Here is an 18150-nt window from a genome sequence, read left to right on the forward strand (position 1 = left end):
AGCTCAGTGACAGAGAAGATGATTTGCATGCAGAAGGTCACAGGTTCAGTCTTCAGTTTAAAAGGTCTCAGGTGACTAAGGCAAGACACTTACTAAAAAGTGTATACAGTACTGGGATAGTCTAAGCAGAAGACAGCAGCTTCACGTGCTGAGAAAGGGAAGGGGGAATGCCTCTTCTAAGGGGGAGCTCACCACTTGTAGCTTTTGCAAATACTTACACTAACAATGGGTACCATCATATGATCTGGGCAACTATATCCCTTGCCCATTTAACTGGGGGCAATTTTAATAGTTTTTTTAAACTGATTTATCAGGTATGTTGAAACACCACCTCACCCCTACAAAATCAGAAACCAACAGCATGCAACATGAAAATATTGTGCCCCAAGGAAGAATGGATGCGCCTGAAAACATAACCCTATACCTATGATTTATGACTCACCCCTACCGAAGCACAGGCCTGTTTCCCTGGAAAGCAGCAAAAACAGTTTATAGAGCCGGGGGGGGGGGGGAACCACTGTTAACAGCTACTCTGTGGGTTTCTGGTTGTGCATGCTGCCCCCACATTTTGCAAGCAGCTACAAAAACCAAAGGCCTGATTAAATTCTCTAGGATTCATCATATGAGTTTAAGAAGATCCATTAATTCCTTAAACCTCTTCATACACTTACACATAAGAAAATATCATTTACTAAAAAGAAAAAAGTAGACTTTGTTTCTATGTGGCGCACAAGTATGTCACAGTGGACACCATCTTAGAAGAGGCATTCCTCTTTTCTCTTAGACAGGAGAGAATCTCTCTTAGACCACACGTGCATGTGTTGTAGTAGGTGCTGTGTTAGAAGAGGCATTCCATCTTATTTTACACACAGGAGGGAATGCCTCTTCTAAGACAGTATTTTCCAGTTGTTTGTCTTATAAGCATGTGTATTAACAATAATAGTTTTTTTTAATCGGATTGATTGATTAATTGAGGCTACCCTTCAAGACAACTGAAATGTGTTTATTAGGTTAATCTAACCCAGGGTCGTCCAAACTTTTTGGCAGGAAAGCCACATCATCTCTCTGACACTGTGTTGGGGGGAGGCTGGGAAAAAAGAATTAATTTACATTTCAAATTTGAATAAATTTACATAAATGAATATATTAGAGATGGAAATTTATATGAATGAATGAAGGTCTTGCAATAGCTCAAGGCCCATAAAAGGCCTTGCACAAAGCGAGGCCGGCCTTTCCTTCTCTGCCACTGCTGCTTCATAGACAAGAAACCGCAAGCAGTGGAGGGAGCCCTCGGTCCACAGCCCATGCAAGAGGTCAAACAGTCGCCCTCACGCTTAGTTGTGTCAGGCCAGCATGGGCTCCAGCAAGTCTCTGGAGGGCCAGAGGCTCACTGGAGACTGGGAGCATCCCGCAGGCGGTATTGGGCCTCCCCTAGGGCCACAAATGGCCCCAAGGCTGGGTTTGGGCACCCCTGATCTAACCAATTAATCAACAAAATGTTGCAGCCCCCCCAAAAAAAAACATGAAGGTGACAATCTCTCTCTCTCTCTCTCTCATACACACACAGAAAGCAGGGGTGAGTGGAACTAGCTGCTATTGGAACTATCCTTAACCCTTCCCTGCTAGAAAACAGCATTGAGGGATCTGTGCAATCTCCCAGTGCTATAAGGACCACAACTCTAGATCAGGCACCCTAAGAATCAAGTTCCACGTGTTGCGATGCATATTGCACTTTTTCAACTTCAAAAAAGGCCACATTGGAAGCTGTGGTATTGCTGTGCTTTGCCTGAAGTGTGGGGGGAAATATGTGCATTTTTTTTTGGGGTGGGGAAAACAGGAGCTTGTTTTCCTGATTATCTGAACAAAGAAGTGCAAATCACCTTTGGCTTTTCACCTGACTGCAATTAAAAAAAAATCAAAAAACAACCATTCATTTTTTCCCCTCGAACAAATAAGTTATGTAACAGGCATTTAAAAAGAAGAAAAGGAAGGCCTAAAGAAACTGAAGCAGAGAAAGGTGTGTTGCGTTTCCTCTGGAGTTTCCAAGCTGCCATCATTGCTCTGAGCAGCAATCGGTTGGCTGAAGACCGTATTCCTAGAAGAAGACGCGGCGAGGTACCGAAACCTGCAGGTGGGGTGACGGTGACTCACAGGTCATAACGTCTGTGGCTTCTAGTAGTAACGGTTAGTGGCATGTAGAAACGACTCATGGAATGGGGAATAAAAATAATCAGAGCCGCCGCCTTTCCTTTCGCGTTCAGAAGACACAAACAAACAAACAAACGAAAAACCGAAACAATATCCAAGATAACGAGCAAAAGGGATGACATTTTTCAGCTCCCTTTGCAAAAAAGTACCTGAAGTCACATGCAAATCATCTACAGCAGTGCTAAGGGGTCAAGCCAAGATGGAGGACCTGCGGCCTGGGTCTTCCCTGACACATTCGTCCGTTTGCTTCAGCAACCGCCGGACTAATTTCTCTAAATCTTTCCTCGATTTCAACTCTTCTTCCAAACACTGCTTCATCCTTTTATTCTCCTGTAGAATGGAAGAAAGGGTGGGGTGTTAATGTCTCCCAGATGGCCTCCCACCTTCTCCATGCCACAACAAAGAAACACGGATGCAATGAAGTTGTGTCCCACGACACTGTTAATTGTGTTCAGCCCCAGAGCTGGACTGCTAAGAGTTCAACATCCATTGCATTTATATCCCACTATCCTTCAAAGAGATCAGTGCAGTATCCCCAGTTCTTCCCACCCCACCCCACTTCCAGTTACCTGCTTAAGTTCTTTGACTTCATCCTTCAGTGCATAGACGGTGTCCACAAGGCTTCTGGAAAACAAGCAGAAAGCTATGGGATGCACAAGCACTCCCCTGTATGGGATTTGTGAAATAATCTGTAGCTTCATAAGAGTGTTTAACAAGACGAACCATTATTAACCGCTGTGCTGCGGTACAGTGGCGCACTGTGAAAAGTCCACAGGCGTGCCACAGTTTAGAGCACAGCGGATCAAAATTGCGGAAAAATTCTTATGGAGGAAGAAGAGGGTTAGACAATTTGTTACTAGATAGTTGCCCTAGAAACAGTGGCAGAATCCAGAAGAGCTTCCCAGTGGCTGGAAGTGACTTCACAAGCAGTGATGTGTGTAGGATATGGCAAGCGGGGACATGTGCCCTGTATACCAGTTGAAGGAGGGGGGGGTGCCAGTCATGAACTTACCCATATTCTACCGATAGTGCATTTCCGCACCACTGCCAATGGTGCATTTTAGCACCAGTATCAGGGGACCTCCAAAAAGAGGTAAATGCCTGCAGAGAAAACTTCTAGGTGTTTCCATATATACCTGAAATAAAGGCATTGCAAATGCACCATACTAGTAGGGAAGGGAATCATTTTTTGCAGTGCTGTCCCCGGTGCTAACATATAGATCTTTATCTAAATCGGGGTGGGCAATTGTGTAGGAGAGAGAATATCAGCAGGTTTGGCTTGTCGCCTGTGAGATGACAAGCTGCACCTGCTGAAATTCTTTGCAATTGTTAAAGGTCCAGGATCCCTAAAGTTGAAAGTTTGCCCACTCCTAATCTAAATCATAGTTAGAAGCTGACCTCACCCAAGAAAATATCAAAAGCAATAACAACCTGGTTTTACTGAGCACACAAATTCACTTGGCGGGATGGACAGGGCTGGCTTCCCACCCCATGATCTCCGTATGGACAGGGGTGCAATTTCAGTGCCATTTTCCTTGATATGCCACTGAACACAAGCGGCTAAGACCATAGGGAAGACCATAGAGAAGAGAAGACCATAGAGGTCAGTGTTCTGTGAGAAGAAAAACGCTGCAAATCACTGAACTAGACCATAGTTATTAGTCTCCTGCATCCCCCAGCCCCAAATCAAATGCAGAGCCTCACAGGTCACAAACTCCGCCCACACCCCTCAAGCCAACCTCACTCACTTCTCCTCTGTGATGGTCTGACCATTGCTTCCTGTTTCCTCGAAGATGATCTTCTCTTCTTCGGGAAGAAGGACCTGGGGGGTGGAATCTTTACGGGAACCTGCGGAGAAGGGTTGACAAGTCAAGGGTGACTTGCACAGTGAGAAAAGAGTGGTGGGGTCTGCCAATGTCAACCCCCTCGCTTTCCCTTTCTGGATACAGACATAGTTTTTAACACTCCAGGAGGTGTTTGTAACTCAGGATCGGGGGGACTGTGGTTCCCCTTTTGTCACCCCCATCTGTCAAAGAGCACACTGATTTTATTTGCTGTCTTTCCACTGCTGACAAAATCACCTTTATTTCCATAACTTCAGAAGATGCTCACACACATCGCTCAGGAAGCTGCTTTTTATGAAATACGTAGCTGATCAAACGATAGCATTTGTGCTTCCTATCCAAGGCTCAACTTGCCTGCTGAGATTAGGATCAGTGGCTAGGGAGGGGAAGGGCAGCTGCTGTCTTCCCCTCTCCCTCCCCCATTGCTGCCTTGGTTTTGACTCACCTGTTCCTCAGAGGGGTTGACTAAATGCCTTTTCGTTTTGCAGAGAGTTTGGAAAGGGTCAGTGATTGAAAATCTGCTTTGAATGTACTTTTCCAAACGCAAAGCATTTAGGAGCTGCATCTTAAGAACATAAGAAGAGCCCTGCTGAATCAGGCCAAACGCCCATCTGCTCCAGCTTCCTGTATCTCACAGTGGCCCGCCAGATGCCTCAAAGAGCATACAAGAGAACAAGAGACCTGCATCCTGTTCTCACTCCCTTGCATCTGGCATTCTGAGGTAGCATAAAACTAGGAAGTTGCATATACCCATCACGACTTTTAACTTGTGATGTACTTTTCCTTCAGAAATCTGTCCAAACCCCTTTTAAAGGCATCTAGGCCAGACACCATCACATCTTGTGGCAGGAAGTTCCACAGATTAATTACAAACTGGGTAAAGAAATCTTTTATTTTGTCTAACTCTCCTGCCACTCAATTTTAGTGGGTGTCAGAGCAGGCAGATCTGCATCGCGTGGACTAGCGGAGAATGACATTCACTGCCCTGGGGGTGTCCTTTGGGGAACAAAGGACAAAAATGCAGTTGGCACACAGAAGCAGCCTGGGTCCTGTGGCATGTGACTGGGGCTCCCTGGACAAATCTGAGGGGCCACTGTGGATCGGCCAATACTGGACTGTGGTCTGACCCAGCAGTATCTTCTTAGGATGGTGAGGCCCAGGCTTGAAAAGGCTGAAGACTACTAGACTAGGAAATCTCAAGCTAGAGCTCCATTGTGTTGAATGGCCATCCAATGACCAGGCCTGAGGAGAGGGGTCAGGGGGCAAAACCCCCAGGCCTCCAGGGCCCGGACCATGACAAAACAAACTATACAGAACAAAACAAATTTATTCAGGCATGCATTTCCACTGCAGTTTTAATCCACTTCTATCACCCCAATTCATTCTAGAGACTGCGGTTTGGTAAGGGTAGCGCTAACAGCTCTTGGATACCTTAACACCCCTAACACAGTGGTTCCCAAACTGTGAGCCGTGGCTCCCCAGGGAGCTGTGGAAACCAGCCAGGGGAGCCACGGAAACCTTGTGAAAAACCAACCACCCTATACAATGTATAGGACTGTAGCCCTAATGGGGAACCACGGCCAATGGCCCAGTAGGTCAAGAGAGCAACCAGTTGAAAAAGTTTGGGAACCACCGCCTTAACAAACTGCAGTTCCCCCAGAATCCCTTGGGGGAATAGAAGTGCAATGCAAGTGGAAATGCAGCCCAGGTCTTCTCCATAAGCTCCAACGTGTATTACTACAATTCAAACGTGGGAAAGTGAAACTTACACCTTCAGGCCAGAACTACTAGGCCTCCATAGCTGGTCACCCAGTTACATTCACAGAGTTCCCACGTCCCAAAAGTAAGCTCTATCCCTTCTTCTAGTTTAGGGTGTGTCTAGAACACATGGTACTGGATCAAGGTTACATGTGTTCTGGCGTTGTTTGAAGGTGAAATTAACAGTGTGGAGTATTACCAAAGCACTTCCTTTACCCTCAGGAGACCACACCGCATAACCCCAGGGGCTGCCTGATGCAACCTGCAGGAGTTTGCTTGAGAGATTCTCTGGTGCTTGAACAAAAGCGAGCTCAACGGCCACGAACCTGAATTGAGGGTTTGCTGGAAGCTGGCACCAGTGCAATAGGCCTCTATCACCTTCAGGATCTGAGCATCTTCTTCCAGCACCACAGTACCTGTTTGATGTTACAAAGGCAGATTAGTGCAAGAGGTGGTTTTCAAGCACTAGCCAACAGGGTCTCTGCTGGATCCAGAGTTTGTGCACTCTCAGAAGTCCTTTCGCTAACCTGATGACCACCTTTCCTCCCCCCTTTACTTCTGCTCTCTGTTCACAAGAGATTTTTAAAAAAAATGGTTGGCAACCTTCAGTCTCAAAAGACTATGGTATAAGCCTATAGCACCCAGTATTCCCAAGCGGTCTCCCATCCAAGTACTAACCAGGCCTGACCCTGCTTAGCTTCCGACATCATGGTATAAACCTACAGCACCCGCTATTCCCAGGCAGTCTCCCATCCAAGTACTAACCAGGCCTGACCCTCCTTAGCTTCTGAGATCATGGTATAAGCCTACAGCACCCGGTATTCCCAGGCGGTCTCCCATCCAAGTACTAACCAGGCCTGACCCTGCTTAGCTTCCGAGATTAGACAAGATCAGGCATGTGCAGGGTAACAGTTGCTGATATACAAGAGATTAGCCACAGACATAACCCCTAATATCTGCTGGTGTTTGTATTTTTAGCAGTGAAGCAGCAAAAGACCTCTGATTCTGTAGCCTGCGGTGCAGTCTGGGATATTTTATGCATCACAAATCAAATCATTTGTAATAATTAGTGGTGCTTGTTTTTGTTAATAATATATATAACACCACATTTCATGCTCAAAATATCTGAATAGAAACAGAGAACACTGTGTGTTGGTGTTTTAAGATATTTTCCAAAAATTAAAAAAAGATTACTCCTCCAGTTAGAAAGAATACTGTGGCTGCATCTGCTGATACTATATCACCTAACTCACCTACCTAGTACACTTATAAAGTGTTTAAAATTAATAAGGATGAGAACTGGGAATAAAAACACATAACACCGCTTTCTGTCTTTTTCATTCCCCCCCCAGTCATGAAATCTGTGAAAAAATAAAACCATTTTCAAACACCCCTAGTAATAATGCCATCCTCATCCCAAATTCAGTGTAAAGCACTGGGAGACTAGTCATTTTACCCTGTGTGCCACCAGGGCACCTCCGATGCCAAGGGAGTTACAGGATTCATGTTTGGGGCTCTGTAATGCCACCCACATAGCAGGCAGAGAGTGGAACTGCACCTTACCACTCCAGTAGGGCTAAGGCAAGCGGGCAGCCTAGAGGGTCCTGGTTGGCTTTACGATAACGATTGCTGCAGGCTTGATTGTCTGGTTTGAATGACTTGCTGGGCAGAACAGTCGCGACGGCTGTGATAAATGCATGGTTGGAAGAGGGGAAATCTGCATGCTCCCACTTACTCTGAAAACCTGGAAGGTTTGCGGGAAACTAGGAAGGAAGCTTCTACAATGGGAGGGAGGGAGCGTGCAATTGCAAGGTTGCTCAAACACCAAAGCATAGTCCAGTGACTATAAATGAAACAAATGACTTTTAAAGCCCTTTACTGCTTGGGTCCGGGGTATTTGAGGGACCGCCTCCTTCCTTGCAATCCTGCCTGTACTCTTAGATCATCTGGGGGGGGGCCCTTTTGACTGTGCCGCCACCAAGAGATGTGAGAGGGGCCGCGGCCAGGAAGAGGGCCTTCTCGGTGGTGGCCCCTGAACGTTGGAATACCCTCCCCTTAGAATGGAGAACTGCTCCCTCGTTGCTAATATTTCGGCGTGGACTGAAGACCTTTTTATTTCAAAAAGCTTTTAACAGTTGACAGGCTGGCTGGCTTTTCTTTCTCCTTTTATATTAGAATCCACGGGGTTTGTTTTAGTTTTTTAATTATTTGAAAATTGTTGTTATTATTGTTTTTAATTGTTAATTTTGTATTTTTAATTGTTGTAGGCCGCCTTGTGTGCCCATGGGGCAAAAAGGCGGGATATAAATTAATAATAATAATAATAATAATAATAATAATAATAATAATAATAATAATAATAATGAATGGAGCCCAGGACTTTGTACTGCCTGCAGAAATCAACCACCTGAGAATTTTCATCTACTCTCCATTTTTTTCTTGCAGAGTAAGAATCATAGCAATATTTTGCAACATTTACTTGCAATACATTTAGGAATATCTCTTGCATTTTTTCGCGCAGAGTAGGAATCACAGCAATATTTCTTTTTTAAAAACTACCCAGCAGCACCACTTAACTCCCACCAAGAGGTACAGCATCTACCATGACATGAGAGAGAGCCAGACTGCATTACATCTCTACCAACAAATCATCATGCAGGCAGCCTCACTTTTCCGAATGACAAATTCCTCTTCGGACGCTTTGCGCTCCGTTTTCCGTTTCGGAAGGAACTTCTTCATGGTCATGGGACTCTTGCTGGAATCCTGCAAAGACACATGTTGACTTCTTCATAATTGTCATAAAAAGTAAACAAAACTCACATGAAATAAATGTTTTGGAATAAACATGCACAGGATTGGATGGGGGGGCAAGCATCCTTTGGGAAAAAATTACTAAGACATATGGTGGGCAGAAAATTATGGTGGGGGAACCCCTTGCATGTTAAATGATTCAAGCACACACATGCACATTCATGTACACACAGACATCCTGCAGTCTTGTTCAACTCACACAGATGTTTTCAAGCTTACCTTTAAGATGTAAGACATCCGCTGCGATGTGCGTGCAAAGGGAAGGAAAAGACACATGAGAGAGAAGCTTGAACACAGGAACAAAGCTGTTCATTTACTTCAACCTTGAGCTCTATAAACAACGGCACTCCACTAAATCCTTCCCAAACTGGGTGTCCTGAGAGAACAAGCTAGCAAGTCACGAGAAATAAACAAAGGCTGCAATCCTATGCACTCTTACCTGGGAGTAAGTCCCATTGAACTCATTGGGGCTTACTTCTGAGTAGGCATGCATGGGATTGCACTGGAAAGAACAAAAGGCTCCTGCATGCCCTACCCTGTCCAGAGGAGTGTGCCCACTGCATCCCTGTATGAATTCATGGATTAACTTGATTTCTAACCCCCCCAAGGTAAGGTAAGCGATTGCTCCTGCTCTCTGGCACATGGCATTGCTTGGGGGAAGCACAGCCTCCCTCGCCTCTAGCCAAGTCTGTGGGACTTTCTAAGGGCAGAGGGGGTGGAGCCAAGATTAGGACCTAAGTCTCAGGTGAGCTGCTGAACAACGCAGTTGGGTTGGATGTCATCTTTCTGAGCTGTTTACACCCTTTCCAAAAGACAGCAGGTCATTGTTCTGGCAATGACCTTCTGCTGGGGTAAAGGGCTGTCATTCCGCCAGTCTCTGCCTTGGATGCAACTGGTCTGTTCCATTCCTCCGGATGCAGAGATGCAGAAGGAACACCCCCTGTCCCTAGTTGTGTCTGCCCATCACAGGCTAGTGCAGTGGCATATCTAGGGTGTGGAAGGTATGGGCCTTGAAGGGAGTGCCACTGAGCAGAAGAAATGGGGGGCAACCAGATCACAAAGCTGCCGCCTTGTGCTTTGGCAGTTCCGCAATCTGGCTGCCCCCTGTTCCTCCTGCTCGGTGGTCTCCCCCCTTAAAGGGGGAGCCTCCACTGGAGAAGGAACAGAAGCAGCAGCCAGATCGCAAAGTGGCCACCTCCAGACCTCCTCCTTTTCTGGGAGAACTTGGAAGTGACACCACAACATCGCCTGATGTCACTAAGTCACTTCCCCGGGTGCCAGGGCCTTTAGGTATGCCACTGGGCTAGTGTTTTATTGATTTATTTCTTATGATGATCTCCAGTCTGCCTTTCCTTACGAAAATACAGGCAGAAGGTGGCTCAGGACATGAAATGGTTAAACCAGTAATCCATAATCTTGTGCAGTCCCAAGGCAAAGAATGTGAGAGCAACAGCCTAGCATAACAGCTAAAAGGGCATGGATCAAATAACATTATAAAACAAAACCTGGGCAAAAATATAAGTTGCTCTTCTGCAGTTGATCTTGGTTTCAAAATTATCGGGGGGAGGTCATTCCATAGATGTGGTTCCATCTGGGGGGGAGGACCCTGTCTGTGGTATTGGCCAATTAAAGTGGGCCAGAAAACTGCCAGGGCTGACGAAAGGGCCTTGGTAGGTTTGTATGGATTTTCGATCTTGGGGAAGAATCCTCTCTCTCCACATTCAGCTGCGGCCTCTACAGACAGGCACTGAATGCAGAGACATCTGGAGGCATAGGCAAGGAGTGCTTTGGCACATGGTGTGGGGGTAGCTGACCTGCTACAACTCCCCCTCCCCCAATGCATTCTAGCAAAATATTTTAAATAGTGGTGTAATGGAAGATCAGAAGATCATCAGGTGGATGCTGTGGTGTTGACAGCGATTCCATGTTTTGACAGCTGGTTGACAGCTCTGGGAAGGGAAGGGCTGGCTCCACAGCTGTAATCAATCAAGTCCAATGGGACTCTGATGGACACCTGAGCTTCATTTGACCTTGATGGGACTTTGAATGGACATGGACTGAAGAGATGGCTCAGCTGAGCCTAATTTGGACTTAACAAGGGCCTAGCAAGGTAGCTCACAGCTGAGCTGCATTTTGGATTATGAGACATCCAAGGATAAAAGGCAGCTTCAGAAGGACCAAAGGCTACCCTGACACAGAGGGAGACGCTACCTGATCCAGAGGAGACCTGACCTGACCGGAGTTTGACCTTGGACTGTGACCTGGCATATCGTTTCTGGACTCTGCTTTGGCAATCTGCACTTATTGGACTGGGACTGGACTCTGACTTTTGCCTGCTGCACTTGTGAGTTTAACAAGGGAAGCTAATTAGCCTTAAGCGGGCACAAGGCCCAGTGGATTGGGATTTGGCAGAACAAGTGGTTATGTGATTTTCAAATAGACTCAAACTAGGACAGGTTGAATGCCCCAATTAAAGGGAACAAAGAGCTCATGACAAGTACGTCAACAGGTTTTTGGGGTTTCCTGACAGTGGCCGGTCATGGGAAGACAAGTGGCAAGCTGTGAAGTTCCCTGCTATGCAACAGGAGGACAACCACAAACAAAAGGTGACTCCTGGTCACGTTTGTCACACTTCCCTTTTCAGAGAAAGCTCCCACCGCCACAGACATCCAAGTTCCAAACTCTCTTTCCAGGAAAGAATGGATCATGCTGTTGTCTCCCTGTGTCTTGCAACCAAAGACCAACCTGCCAGGTGAGATCTCTCAGTCTTCCTGAGTGGTGAATCGCCCACTTCCGCTATACTGGGTCGGTCGAGACACTTCCTAGAAACAGCCATGCCTGGCAAGCTCTCTGTCTTGCTCAGCTCAATTCGGAGATGCAAAAGCACCCTGGGTCATGATCACGTCACAGACACAGGGGGCTGTATGCACAGACTACATTATCCTCTTGGCTTTGGCATGATGTATGGACAGAGGTGGGAGAAAACAGCGATACTGACATAATACACATAGCACTGCTTTCTGCACTTCTCATTTTTATATAAAAAACAAACAAAAACCCCTGAAATCTGCAAAAAAAAAACAACCCTGTCTTATTTAGTTTTCATTTATTATTTAAGGGGGGGGGTGCATGGGTAATGACTGTGGTTGCATTTTGCTGACACTATACCACCTATATCACCTACCTAGTATGGTTTTAAAGTGATTATAATTTACTGCTTTGTGCACTTCTTCTGCCTTTGAAAACACTAAAATCCATGAAAAAAATAAAACAGTTTTCTCCTGTGTATGGAGTTTTAGAAGCAAAAAAGGACCTTTCCCCCTTCTCTGATTATCATCAATTTCCCCCTTCATCTGATTATCATCAATTTCTCGTATATAATGAGAAATGACTAACACGAAGGAGTTAAGAAAGGCATTAACCATTGCAAAAAGTGAGTCAACACACTCACACACAATTCATTGAAAGGGGGAGAGAAGGGTGATTTTGTAGTCCCACAGTTCTGGGGCTGTGATATCAGTTTCCGGTATGATGCAAGTAAGTTCACCCCCCCTTCCCTTTCACATCTCACCCCAGTTTCTGTGGGCTTAAGATTTGCATGTTGTTAGACTGTTTGGATTTTTGTATGTGGGAAAATAGTTCACTATTACCACCATGGCTAATTGCACTAGAATAAAAAAAAGAAGCTTGATTTCTTAAAAATGCAACTTTTATCTAAAGAGGGGGGAAAAAGATCAAGTTTCTAGCCCTTATGACACTTATTGTCAAGATAACAGGTTTTAATTTGGTGATTCTGTTGGAATGTCAGAGTCCTTAGGATTGTAGTTTTGCTGAAAAAAGACAGGGAAATCTTGGGGAAGCCTTGGCTCCATACAGCCTTTGCACCCAAATTCACAACCATTCTGCTTAGTTTCTAAGCCAGCTGGTAACCCTGTGCATTCTGCTACTGAACAGAACAAGATCAAGCTAAGTTTGATCTAAGCTAAGTGGCTAAGTTTGCAGACGACACCAAACTTTTCCGAGTGGTAAAGACCAGAAGTGATTGTGAGGAGCTCCAGAAGGATCTCTCCAGACTGGCAGAATGGGCAGCAAAATGGCAGATGCGCTTCAATGTCAGTAAGTGTAAAGTCATGCACATTGGGGCAAAAAATCAAAACTTTAGATATAGGCTGATGGGTTCTGAGCTGTCTGTGACAGATCAGGAGAGAGATCTTGGGGTGGTGGTGGACAGGTCGATGAAAGTGTCGACCCAATGTGCGGCGGCAGTGAAGAAGGCCAATTCTATGCTTGGGATCATTAGGAAGGGTATTGAGAACAAAACGGTTAGTATTATAATGCCGTTGTACAAATCTATGGTAAGGTCACACCTGGAGTATTGTGTCCAGTTCTGGTCGCCGCATCTCAAAAAAGACATAGTGGAAATGGAAAAGGTGCAAAAGAGAGCGACTAAGATGATTACGGGGCTGGGGCACCTTCCTTATGAGGAAAGGCTACGGCGTTTGGGCCTCTTCAGCCTAGAAAAGAGACGCTTGAGGGGGGACATGATTGAGACATACAAAATTATGCAGGGGATGGACAGAGTGGATAGGGAGATGCTCTTTACACTCTCACATAATACCAGAACCAGGGGACATCCACTAAAATTGAGTGTTGGGCGGGTTAGGACAGACAAAAGAAAATATTTCTTTACTCAGCGCGTGGTCGGTCTGTGGAATTCCTTGCCACAGGATGTGGTGCTGGCGTCTAGCCTAGACGCCTTTAAAAGGGGATTGGATGAGTTTCTGGAGGAAAAATCCATTATGGGGTACAAGCCATGATGTGTATGCGCAACCTCCTGATTTTAGGAATGGGTTAAGTCAGAATGCCAGATGTAGGGGAGAGCACCAGGATGAGGTCTCTTGTTATCTGGTGTGCTCCCTGGGGCATTTGGTGGGCCGCTGTGAGATACAGGAAGCTGGACTAGATGGGCCTATGGCCTGATCCAGTGGGGCTGTTCTTATGTTCTTATGTTCTTATGTAAGCCTTAAACGACTGTATGGCACCTTACCTTTTTACAAGTGCCGCCGCCTAAGGAGGTATGTGGGGCGGCGGCAAGAAATAGGGCCTTCTCAGTAGTGGCACCAACGTTATGGAACTCCCTTCCCCTTGACTTGAGAATGGCTCCCTCTCTTGAGACTTTTCGGCCAGGCCTGAAGACCTTTTTGTTTAAACAAGCCTTCTGAGTTCATGGCCTTTTTAACATCTTTTCTATATCTTTTAGTATTTTTTACTGGCCTGATTCCTTATGACCTGCTGCTATATGCTCTTTTTTACCTGACTTTTATCTGACTACTGTTTTATGATATCTGTTAATATGTTATTATGTTTTTATCTGTTGGCTAAATCATGTTTTAATCTGTTTTTAACTGTTGTAAGCCACCCTGGGTCCCTTTGGGGAGAAGGACGGGGTATAAATAAAGTTATTATTATTATTATTATTATTATTATTATTACCTCTTTGTAGCTGAGCGCCACCGATGGACGGAGGGGGGGCGCAGGCCTGAGGCAACTTAAGGTCCACGGCTTAAGGATTTTGGGCGGTTCCAGCGGGCCGCGAACTTGTCCAGTAGAGCTGAAACTCTAATAAAATTGTGGTCATGAGCTTGAGGAAATGCATGCTTTCATAAAACCACACTTGGCCATGCTAGGCTTCTGCACCCCCACAACGGGAAAGGAGGGTCTCTCGCGCCGGACGACTTGTGCGACCACGGGGGGCACAGAACATAAGAACACAGGACGGACTTACAGAGTGAGCGCTCCAAGAGTGCGTCTTCGACAGTGTGCTGCTGGAGGAAGCTGTTCCTCTCGTCAGCCTGTGCAAATGGTCCAGCCATTCGTGCAGGTCCTGGCTGTTGCTGCAGTGCACGGTAATTCGGTCTATCAGCCCCCCTGCGAACGAAGCGGGTTGCTTCTTTTAATAAAAGATGAGCATGGAAGGTACGTTGTACTGAGAGGACAGGATTCGGAAACTGCAGTTTGTTCGCACTGCAGCTGATATGCAAGCCGCGGGGAACGCATCTCAGAGCCATACCAGCACCTGGTGGAATCTAAAGCTCTGGTGTTGACCTTTAATGCCCTGGGGACTTAAGGATTGTTAATTTGCCAGTGAATTTGTCCACGCACAGCAACAAGCTGCAGAACTTCTTCTCTGGTTATTACCATCGTCTAATACAAGACAAGTGACCAAAGGAGAGTGGACAACTCCAAGTGGTGCCCCATTTCTCATGTTCCTTCCCCAGCAGCTGCACTAATGCCTATTCACTGCCAGCTGGAGACCCTTTTATTTTCCTATGTCTTTCAACACCTGCTGACACTTGAATGTGCTTTACAAGTCCGACCCCAGCACCCGCAGATCTGGCCTCACCGTGGATGCTGGTGTTCCAGTTTAAGCCATTTCTGCCCAACACTGCATATACGCAACAGGGACCAAGTGTGTACACCAGGCAAAAATGGGTGAAATGTCCTTTAATTACAAAAAGAAGCGAGCAAAAATCAGGTTTCCTATCTCTGTGTGGGAAAACGGTGCCATTTCCAAGCCTCTCGGGGCTAAAAATAACTCTAAAGAACCATTTCTGGGTTTCCCAGTGTTGTATAGTATAGGGCCATACTGCATGTAATGCAAAGGAATGGAAAGAAATAGTTCTGGGGCGACGCTGGGAGACCTGGAAGTGAATCTTTAGAGCTATTTTTAGCGCTGAGGCTTGGAAATGGTGTGGTTTTGCTGTGCAGAGGTAGGAAATCCAATTTTTGTGCACTTTTTTGTATTTAGTATTAACAGTATTTAATATTTAAATTTAATAGTGTTTAAAGGACATTTAAACTGGGACCCCAGTATCTGCAGATTTCAGTGCCTGCAGGGGGCTCTACAATGGAACCCCAGCTGTTCTACGTTGTTGTTTTGATTGCTGTTTCTTTTTGTGCTGCTTCATTTGTGCTTCTTTTGTGTTTCAGATTGTGCTGCTGGAGTAAAGTTGTGGTCAAGGGATGTGAATCAGGACTTCCACAGTTAGACTAAGAACTAAGAAGAGCCCCACTGGATCAGGCCAAAGGTCCATCTAGTCCATCTATGACTCTTACCTCTGTCACAAATTCACTAGGTGGCTTTTCTCCAAGCTATTCCCTTTTAGCCTCCGCCTTATAGGATTGCTGTAAAGAGGGCATCAAGCCAATTCCCGAACAGTGTTTTGCACACTTGGGGCCCAATCCTATCCAACTTTCCAGCACCGGTGCAGCCACAATGCAGCCTCGAGGTAAGGGAACAAATGTTCCCATACCTTGAGGAGGTCTCTGTGACTGCCTCCCTACCATAGGTTGCAGCTTACGCTCCATTGGCACAGCTGCACCGGCACTGGAAAACTGGATAGGATTGAACCCTCAGAAAGCACTGAGCAGTATTTTTTGTAACTTACAGTGAATAGCCTGAAAATGGTCTTTTGGAGGGTGGTATATACATCCATTAAATAAATACCATTGCATTTTAAAGTACACTGACCTGAAATTTCAAAAGCACGGTCACTCCCGTCAATTTCTTCTAATTTTGTCACTATCATTCCTGTTAAGGGCAGCTTTCCCTACTCCCCAAAAGGCAAAAAAACAACAACACAACATTATTAGGGTTTCAGCATCCAGAGGGTGTTCATCTGTAGCAGCAAAATCAGCAGAGAATCTTAATCACTAACCAATTTATTTCAGCATAAATTTGCATAGACTACAGTCCTTTTGAGGGCAATGCAAGCTTATATTAAAATAACTGTGTTAGTCTGTAAAGTGCCAGAAAGACTCAATTAGGGTTGACACTTGATTAATTTAATTTTCATAGATTAATCAAATCAGTTCTAACTGAACAATTGTTTAATTCATTGATCAAATGGGCGTACATTTGTCTATGCCTCAGCTTTGAAGAAGACTCACATGCAAGCTTCACTTGGGAAGAAGCACTCCCCCCTGTGTGCAGGAAGGGGAAAGCTTCTTCTAAGATGATTCCTGCCACCCGTAGTTTTTGTACAAACATACAGTGATAATAACTATCATTTTAAAAAATGTATTGCCCAATTAATTGAGCATGTCTTTCAAGTAGATCAAAACGGTTTCAATTGATTAATCAGTTGGCCCAGTAAATTGCACTTCAACGCTTCACTTGTTAAAAACAGACTAGCCAAAGATTAAGAAATTTGTAATAATTGGAGAATTCTGCTATGTCTATGTCATGTCTGGGAAGAAACAGCTATAGGCTGACCTACCTTCCATTGTCTGCTGTTACATGCGTGAATGCTGGGGATAAATAAGAGGTCATGCTTTTAACCACCACGGGTACCTCTTTGAGGTCATGTAGAAGTGATACCAGCAAGTGTTCTGGGCTTCATCTGAAAAGCCACATCCCTAGAATACCAAACAGACTCCACTCACCTGATACATGAAGCCGCTCATCCGAGGACTTGCAGAGAGCATTAGAAGAACGTTTGAAAACAACATGAAGTACCTCTCTTCCTTGTCCTGAAATGAAGGTGGAGAGTCAGTGTCATACCAAGGTCATTTGGCACCTAGGGTTCATAAATTTTGGCACCACTCCCCATGACAAAATTGGCACCCCTTCCCATGACACCCCTCCCATTATTTTCCGAAACAGTCATGGAATGAAATGAATAATAATAATGACCAGAGAAGAAGTGCAGACAGTGAACTTTTACTTTTATTGAACTTTGTATATGTATAATATACATACCAACTTTGTAAGTTTGTATGCTTATATTTGGACAGACAGACAGATCTTCGTAGCTTTGTATGTATAATTATACCAATAAACAAATTATTCATCTTTGGCAGGAAACAACCTCTAGGAACAAGGCCCAATCCTATCCAACTTTCCAGCACCAGTGCAGCTCCAAGGTAAGGGAACAAGTGTTCCCATACCTTGTGGAGGCTTCTATGACTGCCTCTCCACCACAGGATGCAGTGCACACCCCATTGGCACAGCGGCATTGGCACTGGAAAACTGGATAGGATTTGGCCCTCAAGCCTTCCTTTCACCACTTCTCCTTGAGCATGGAGAGGAGAAGTGCATTTGGTGATGGGGGTATCTAGTTCTCATGGTTTCTGCCAGAAAGGCTTGGTTTTTCTCACCTCACTCCCTCCGTACTGGACCAGGACTTGAGACATATAAAGGACGCTGCCCATGGATTTGATATCTTCGCCTTCCCAGCCCTGAATGGACTCCGAGAGGATTTGCAGCTCCAGCTGTTTCCTCTTCCTCAGCTCCTGGCACTGCGACTGTAGGCAGAAAGGGAAGCTTTGGTTAAAAATAAGGTTACAAACAGTTATTGTATGGCTTCTGTTGGAAAACAACTTTCAGCACAATCCTAACCATGTCTACTCAGAAGTAAGTCCCATTGGGTTCAATGGGACTTATTCCCAGGTAAGAGTGTACAGGATTGCAACCCTAGTTTTTCCTCTCCAAAAAGCAGTGAGAGAGAGAGAGAGAGAGAGAGAGAGA

The 18150-nt window shown here is 45.3% G+C and overlaps 1 protein-coding gene across 4 annotated transcripts in view; it reads right to left on the minus strand.

Moving 5' to 3' along the window:
* Positions 1-730: 730 nt before the first annotated feature.
* ARHGEF6 (Rac/Cdc42 guanine nucleotide exchange factor 6) overlaps positions 731-18150 on the minus strand; it is a 49816-nt gene continuing 32396 nt past the window's right edge. For 3 of the 4 annotated variants that reach the window (XM_066639930.1, XM_066639929.1, XM_066639927.1), the window contains exons 11-21: positions 17781-17927; positions 17067-17153; positions 16153-16231; positions 14407-14549; positions 14115-14240; positions 8841-8861; positions 8480-8573; positions 6137-6226; positions 3957-4056; positions 2778-2832; positions 731-2538 (exon numbers count right to left, since the gene is read on the minus strand). In XM_066639930.1, the coding sequence (XP_066496027.1) occupies positions 2398-2538; positions 2778-2832; positions 3957-4056; positions 6137-6226; positions 8480-8573; positions 8841-8861; positions 14115-14240; positions 14407-14549; positions 16153-16231; positions 17067-17153; positions 17781-17927 (1083 nt within the window). In that variant the 3' untranslated portion in view covers positions 731-2397. The remainder of the gene's footprint in view (positions 2539-2777; positions 2833-3956; positions 4057-6136; positions 6227-8479; positions 8574-8840; positions 8862-14114; positions 14241-14406; positions 14550-16152; positions 16232-17066; positions 17154-17780; positions 17928-18150) is intronic. The other variant, XM_066639928.1, reaches the window with a different exon arrangement.

The sequence above is a fragment of the Tiliqua scincoides genome, chromosome 12, assembly GCF_035046505.1.
Source record: "Tiliqua scincoides isolate rTilSci1 chromosome 12, rTilSci1.hap2, whole genome shotgun sequence".
Lineage (NCBI taxonomy): Eukaryota > Metazoa > Chordata > Lepidosauria > Squamata > Scincidae > Tiliqua > Tiliqua scincoides.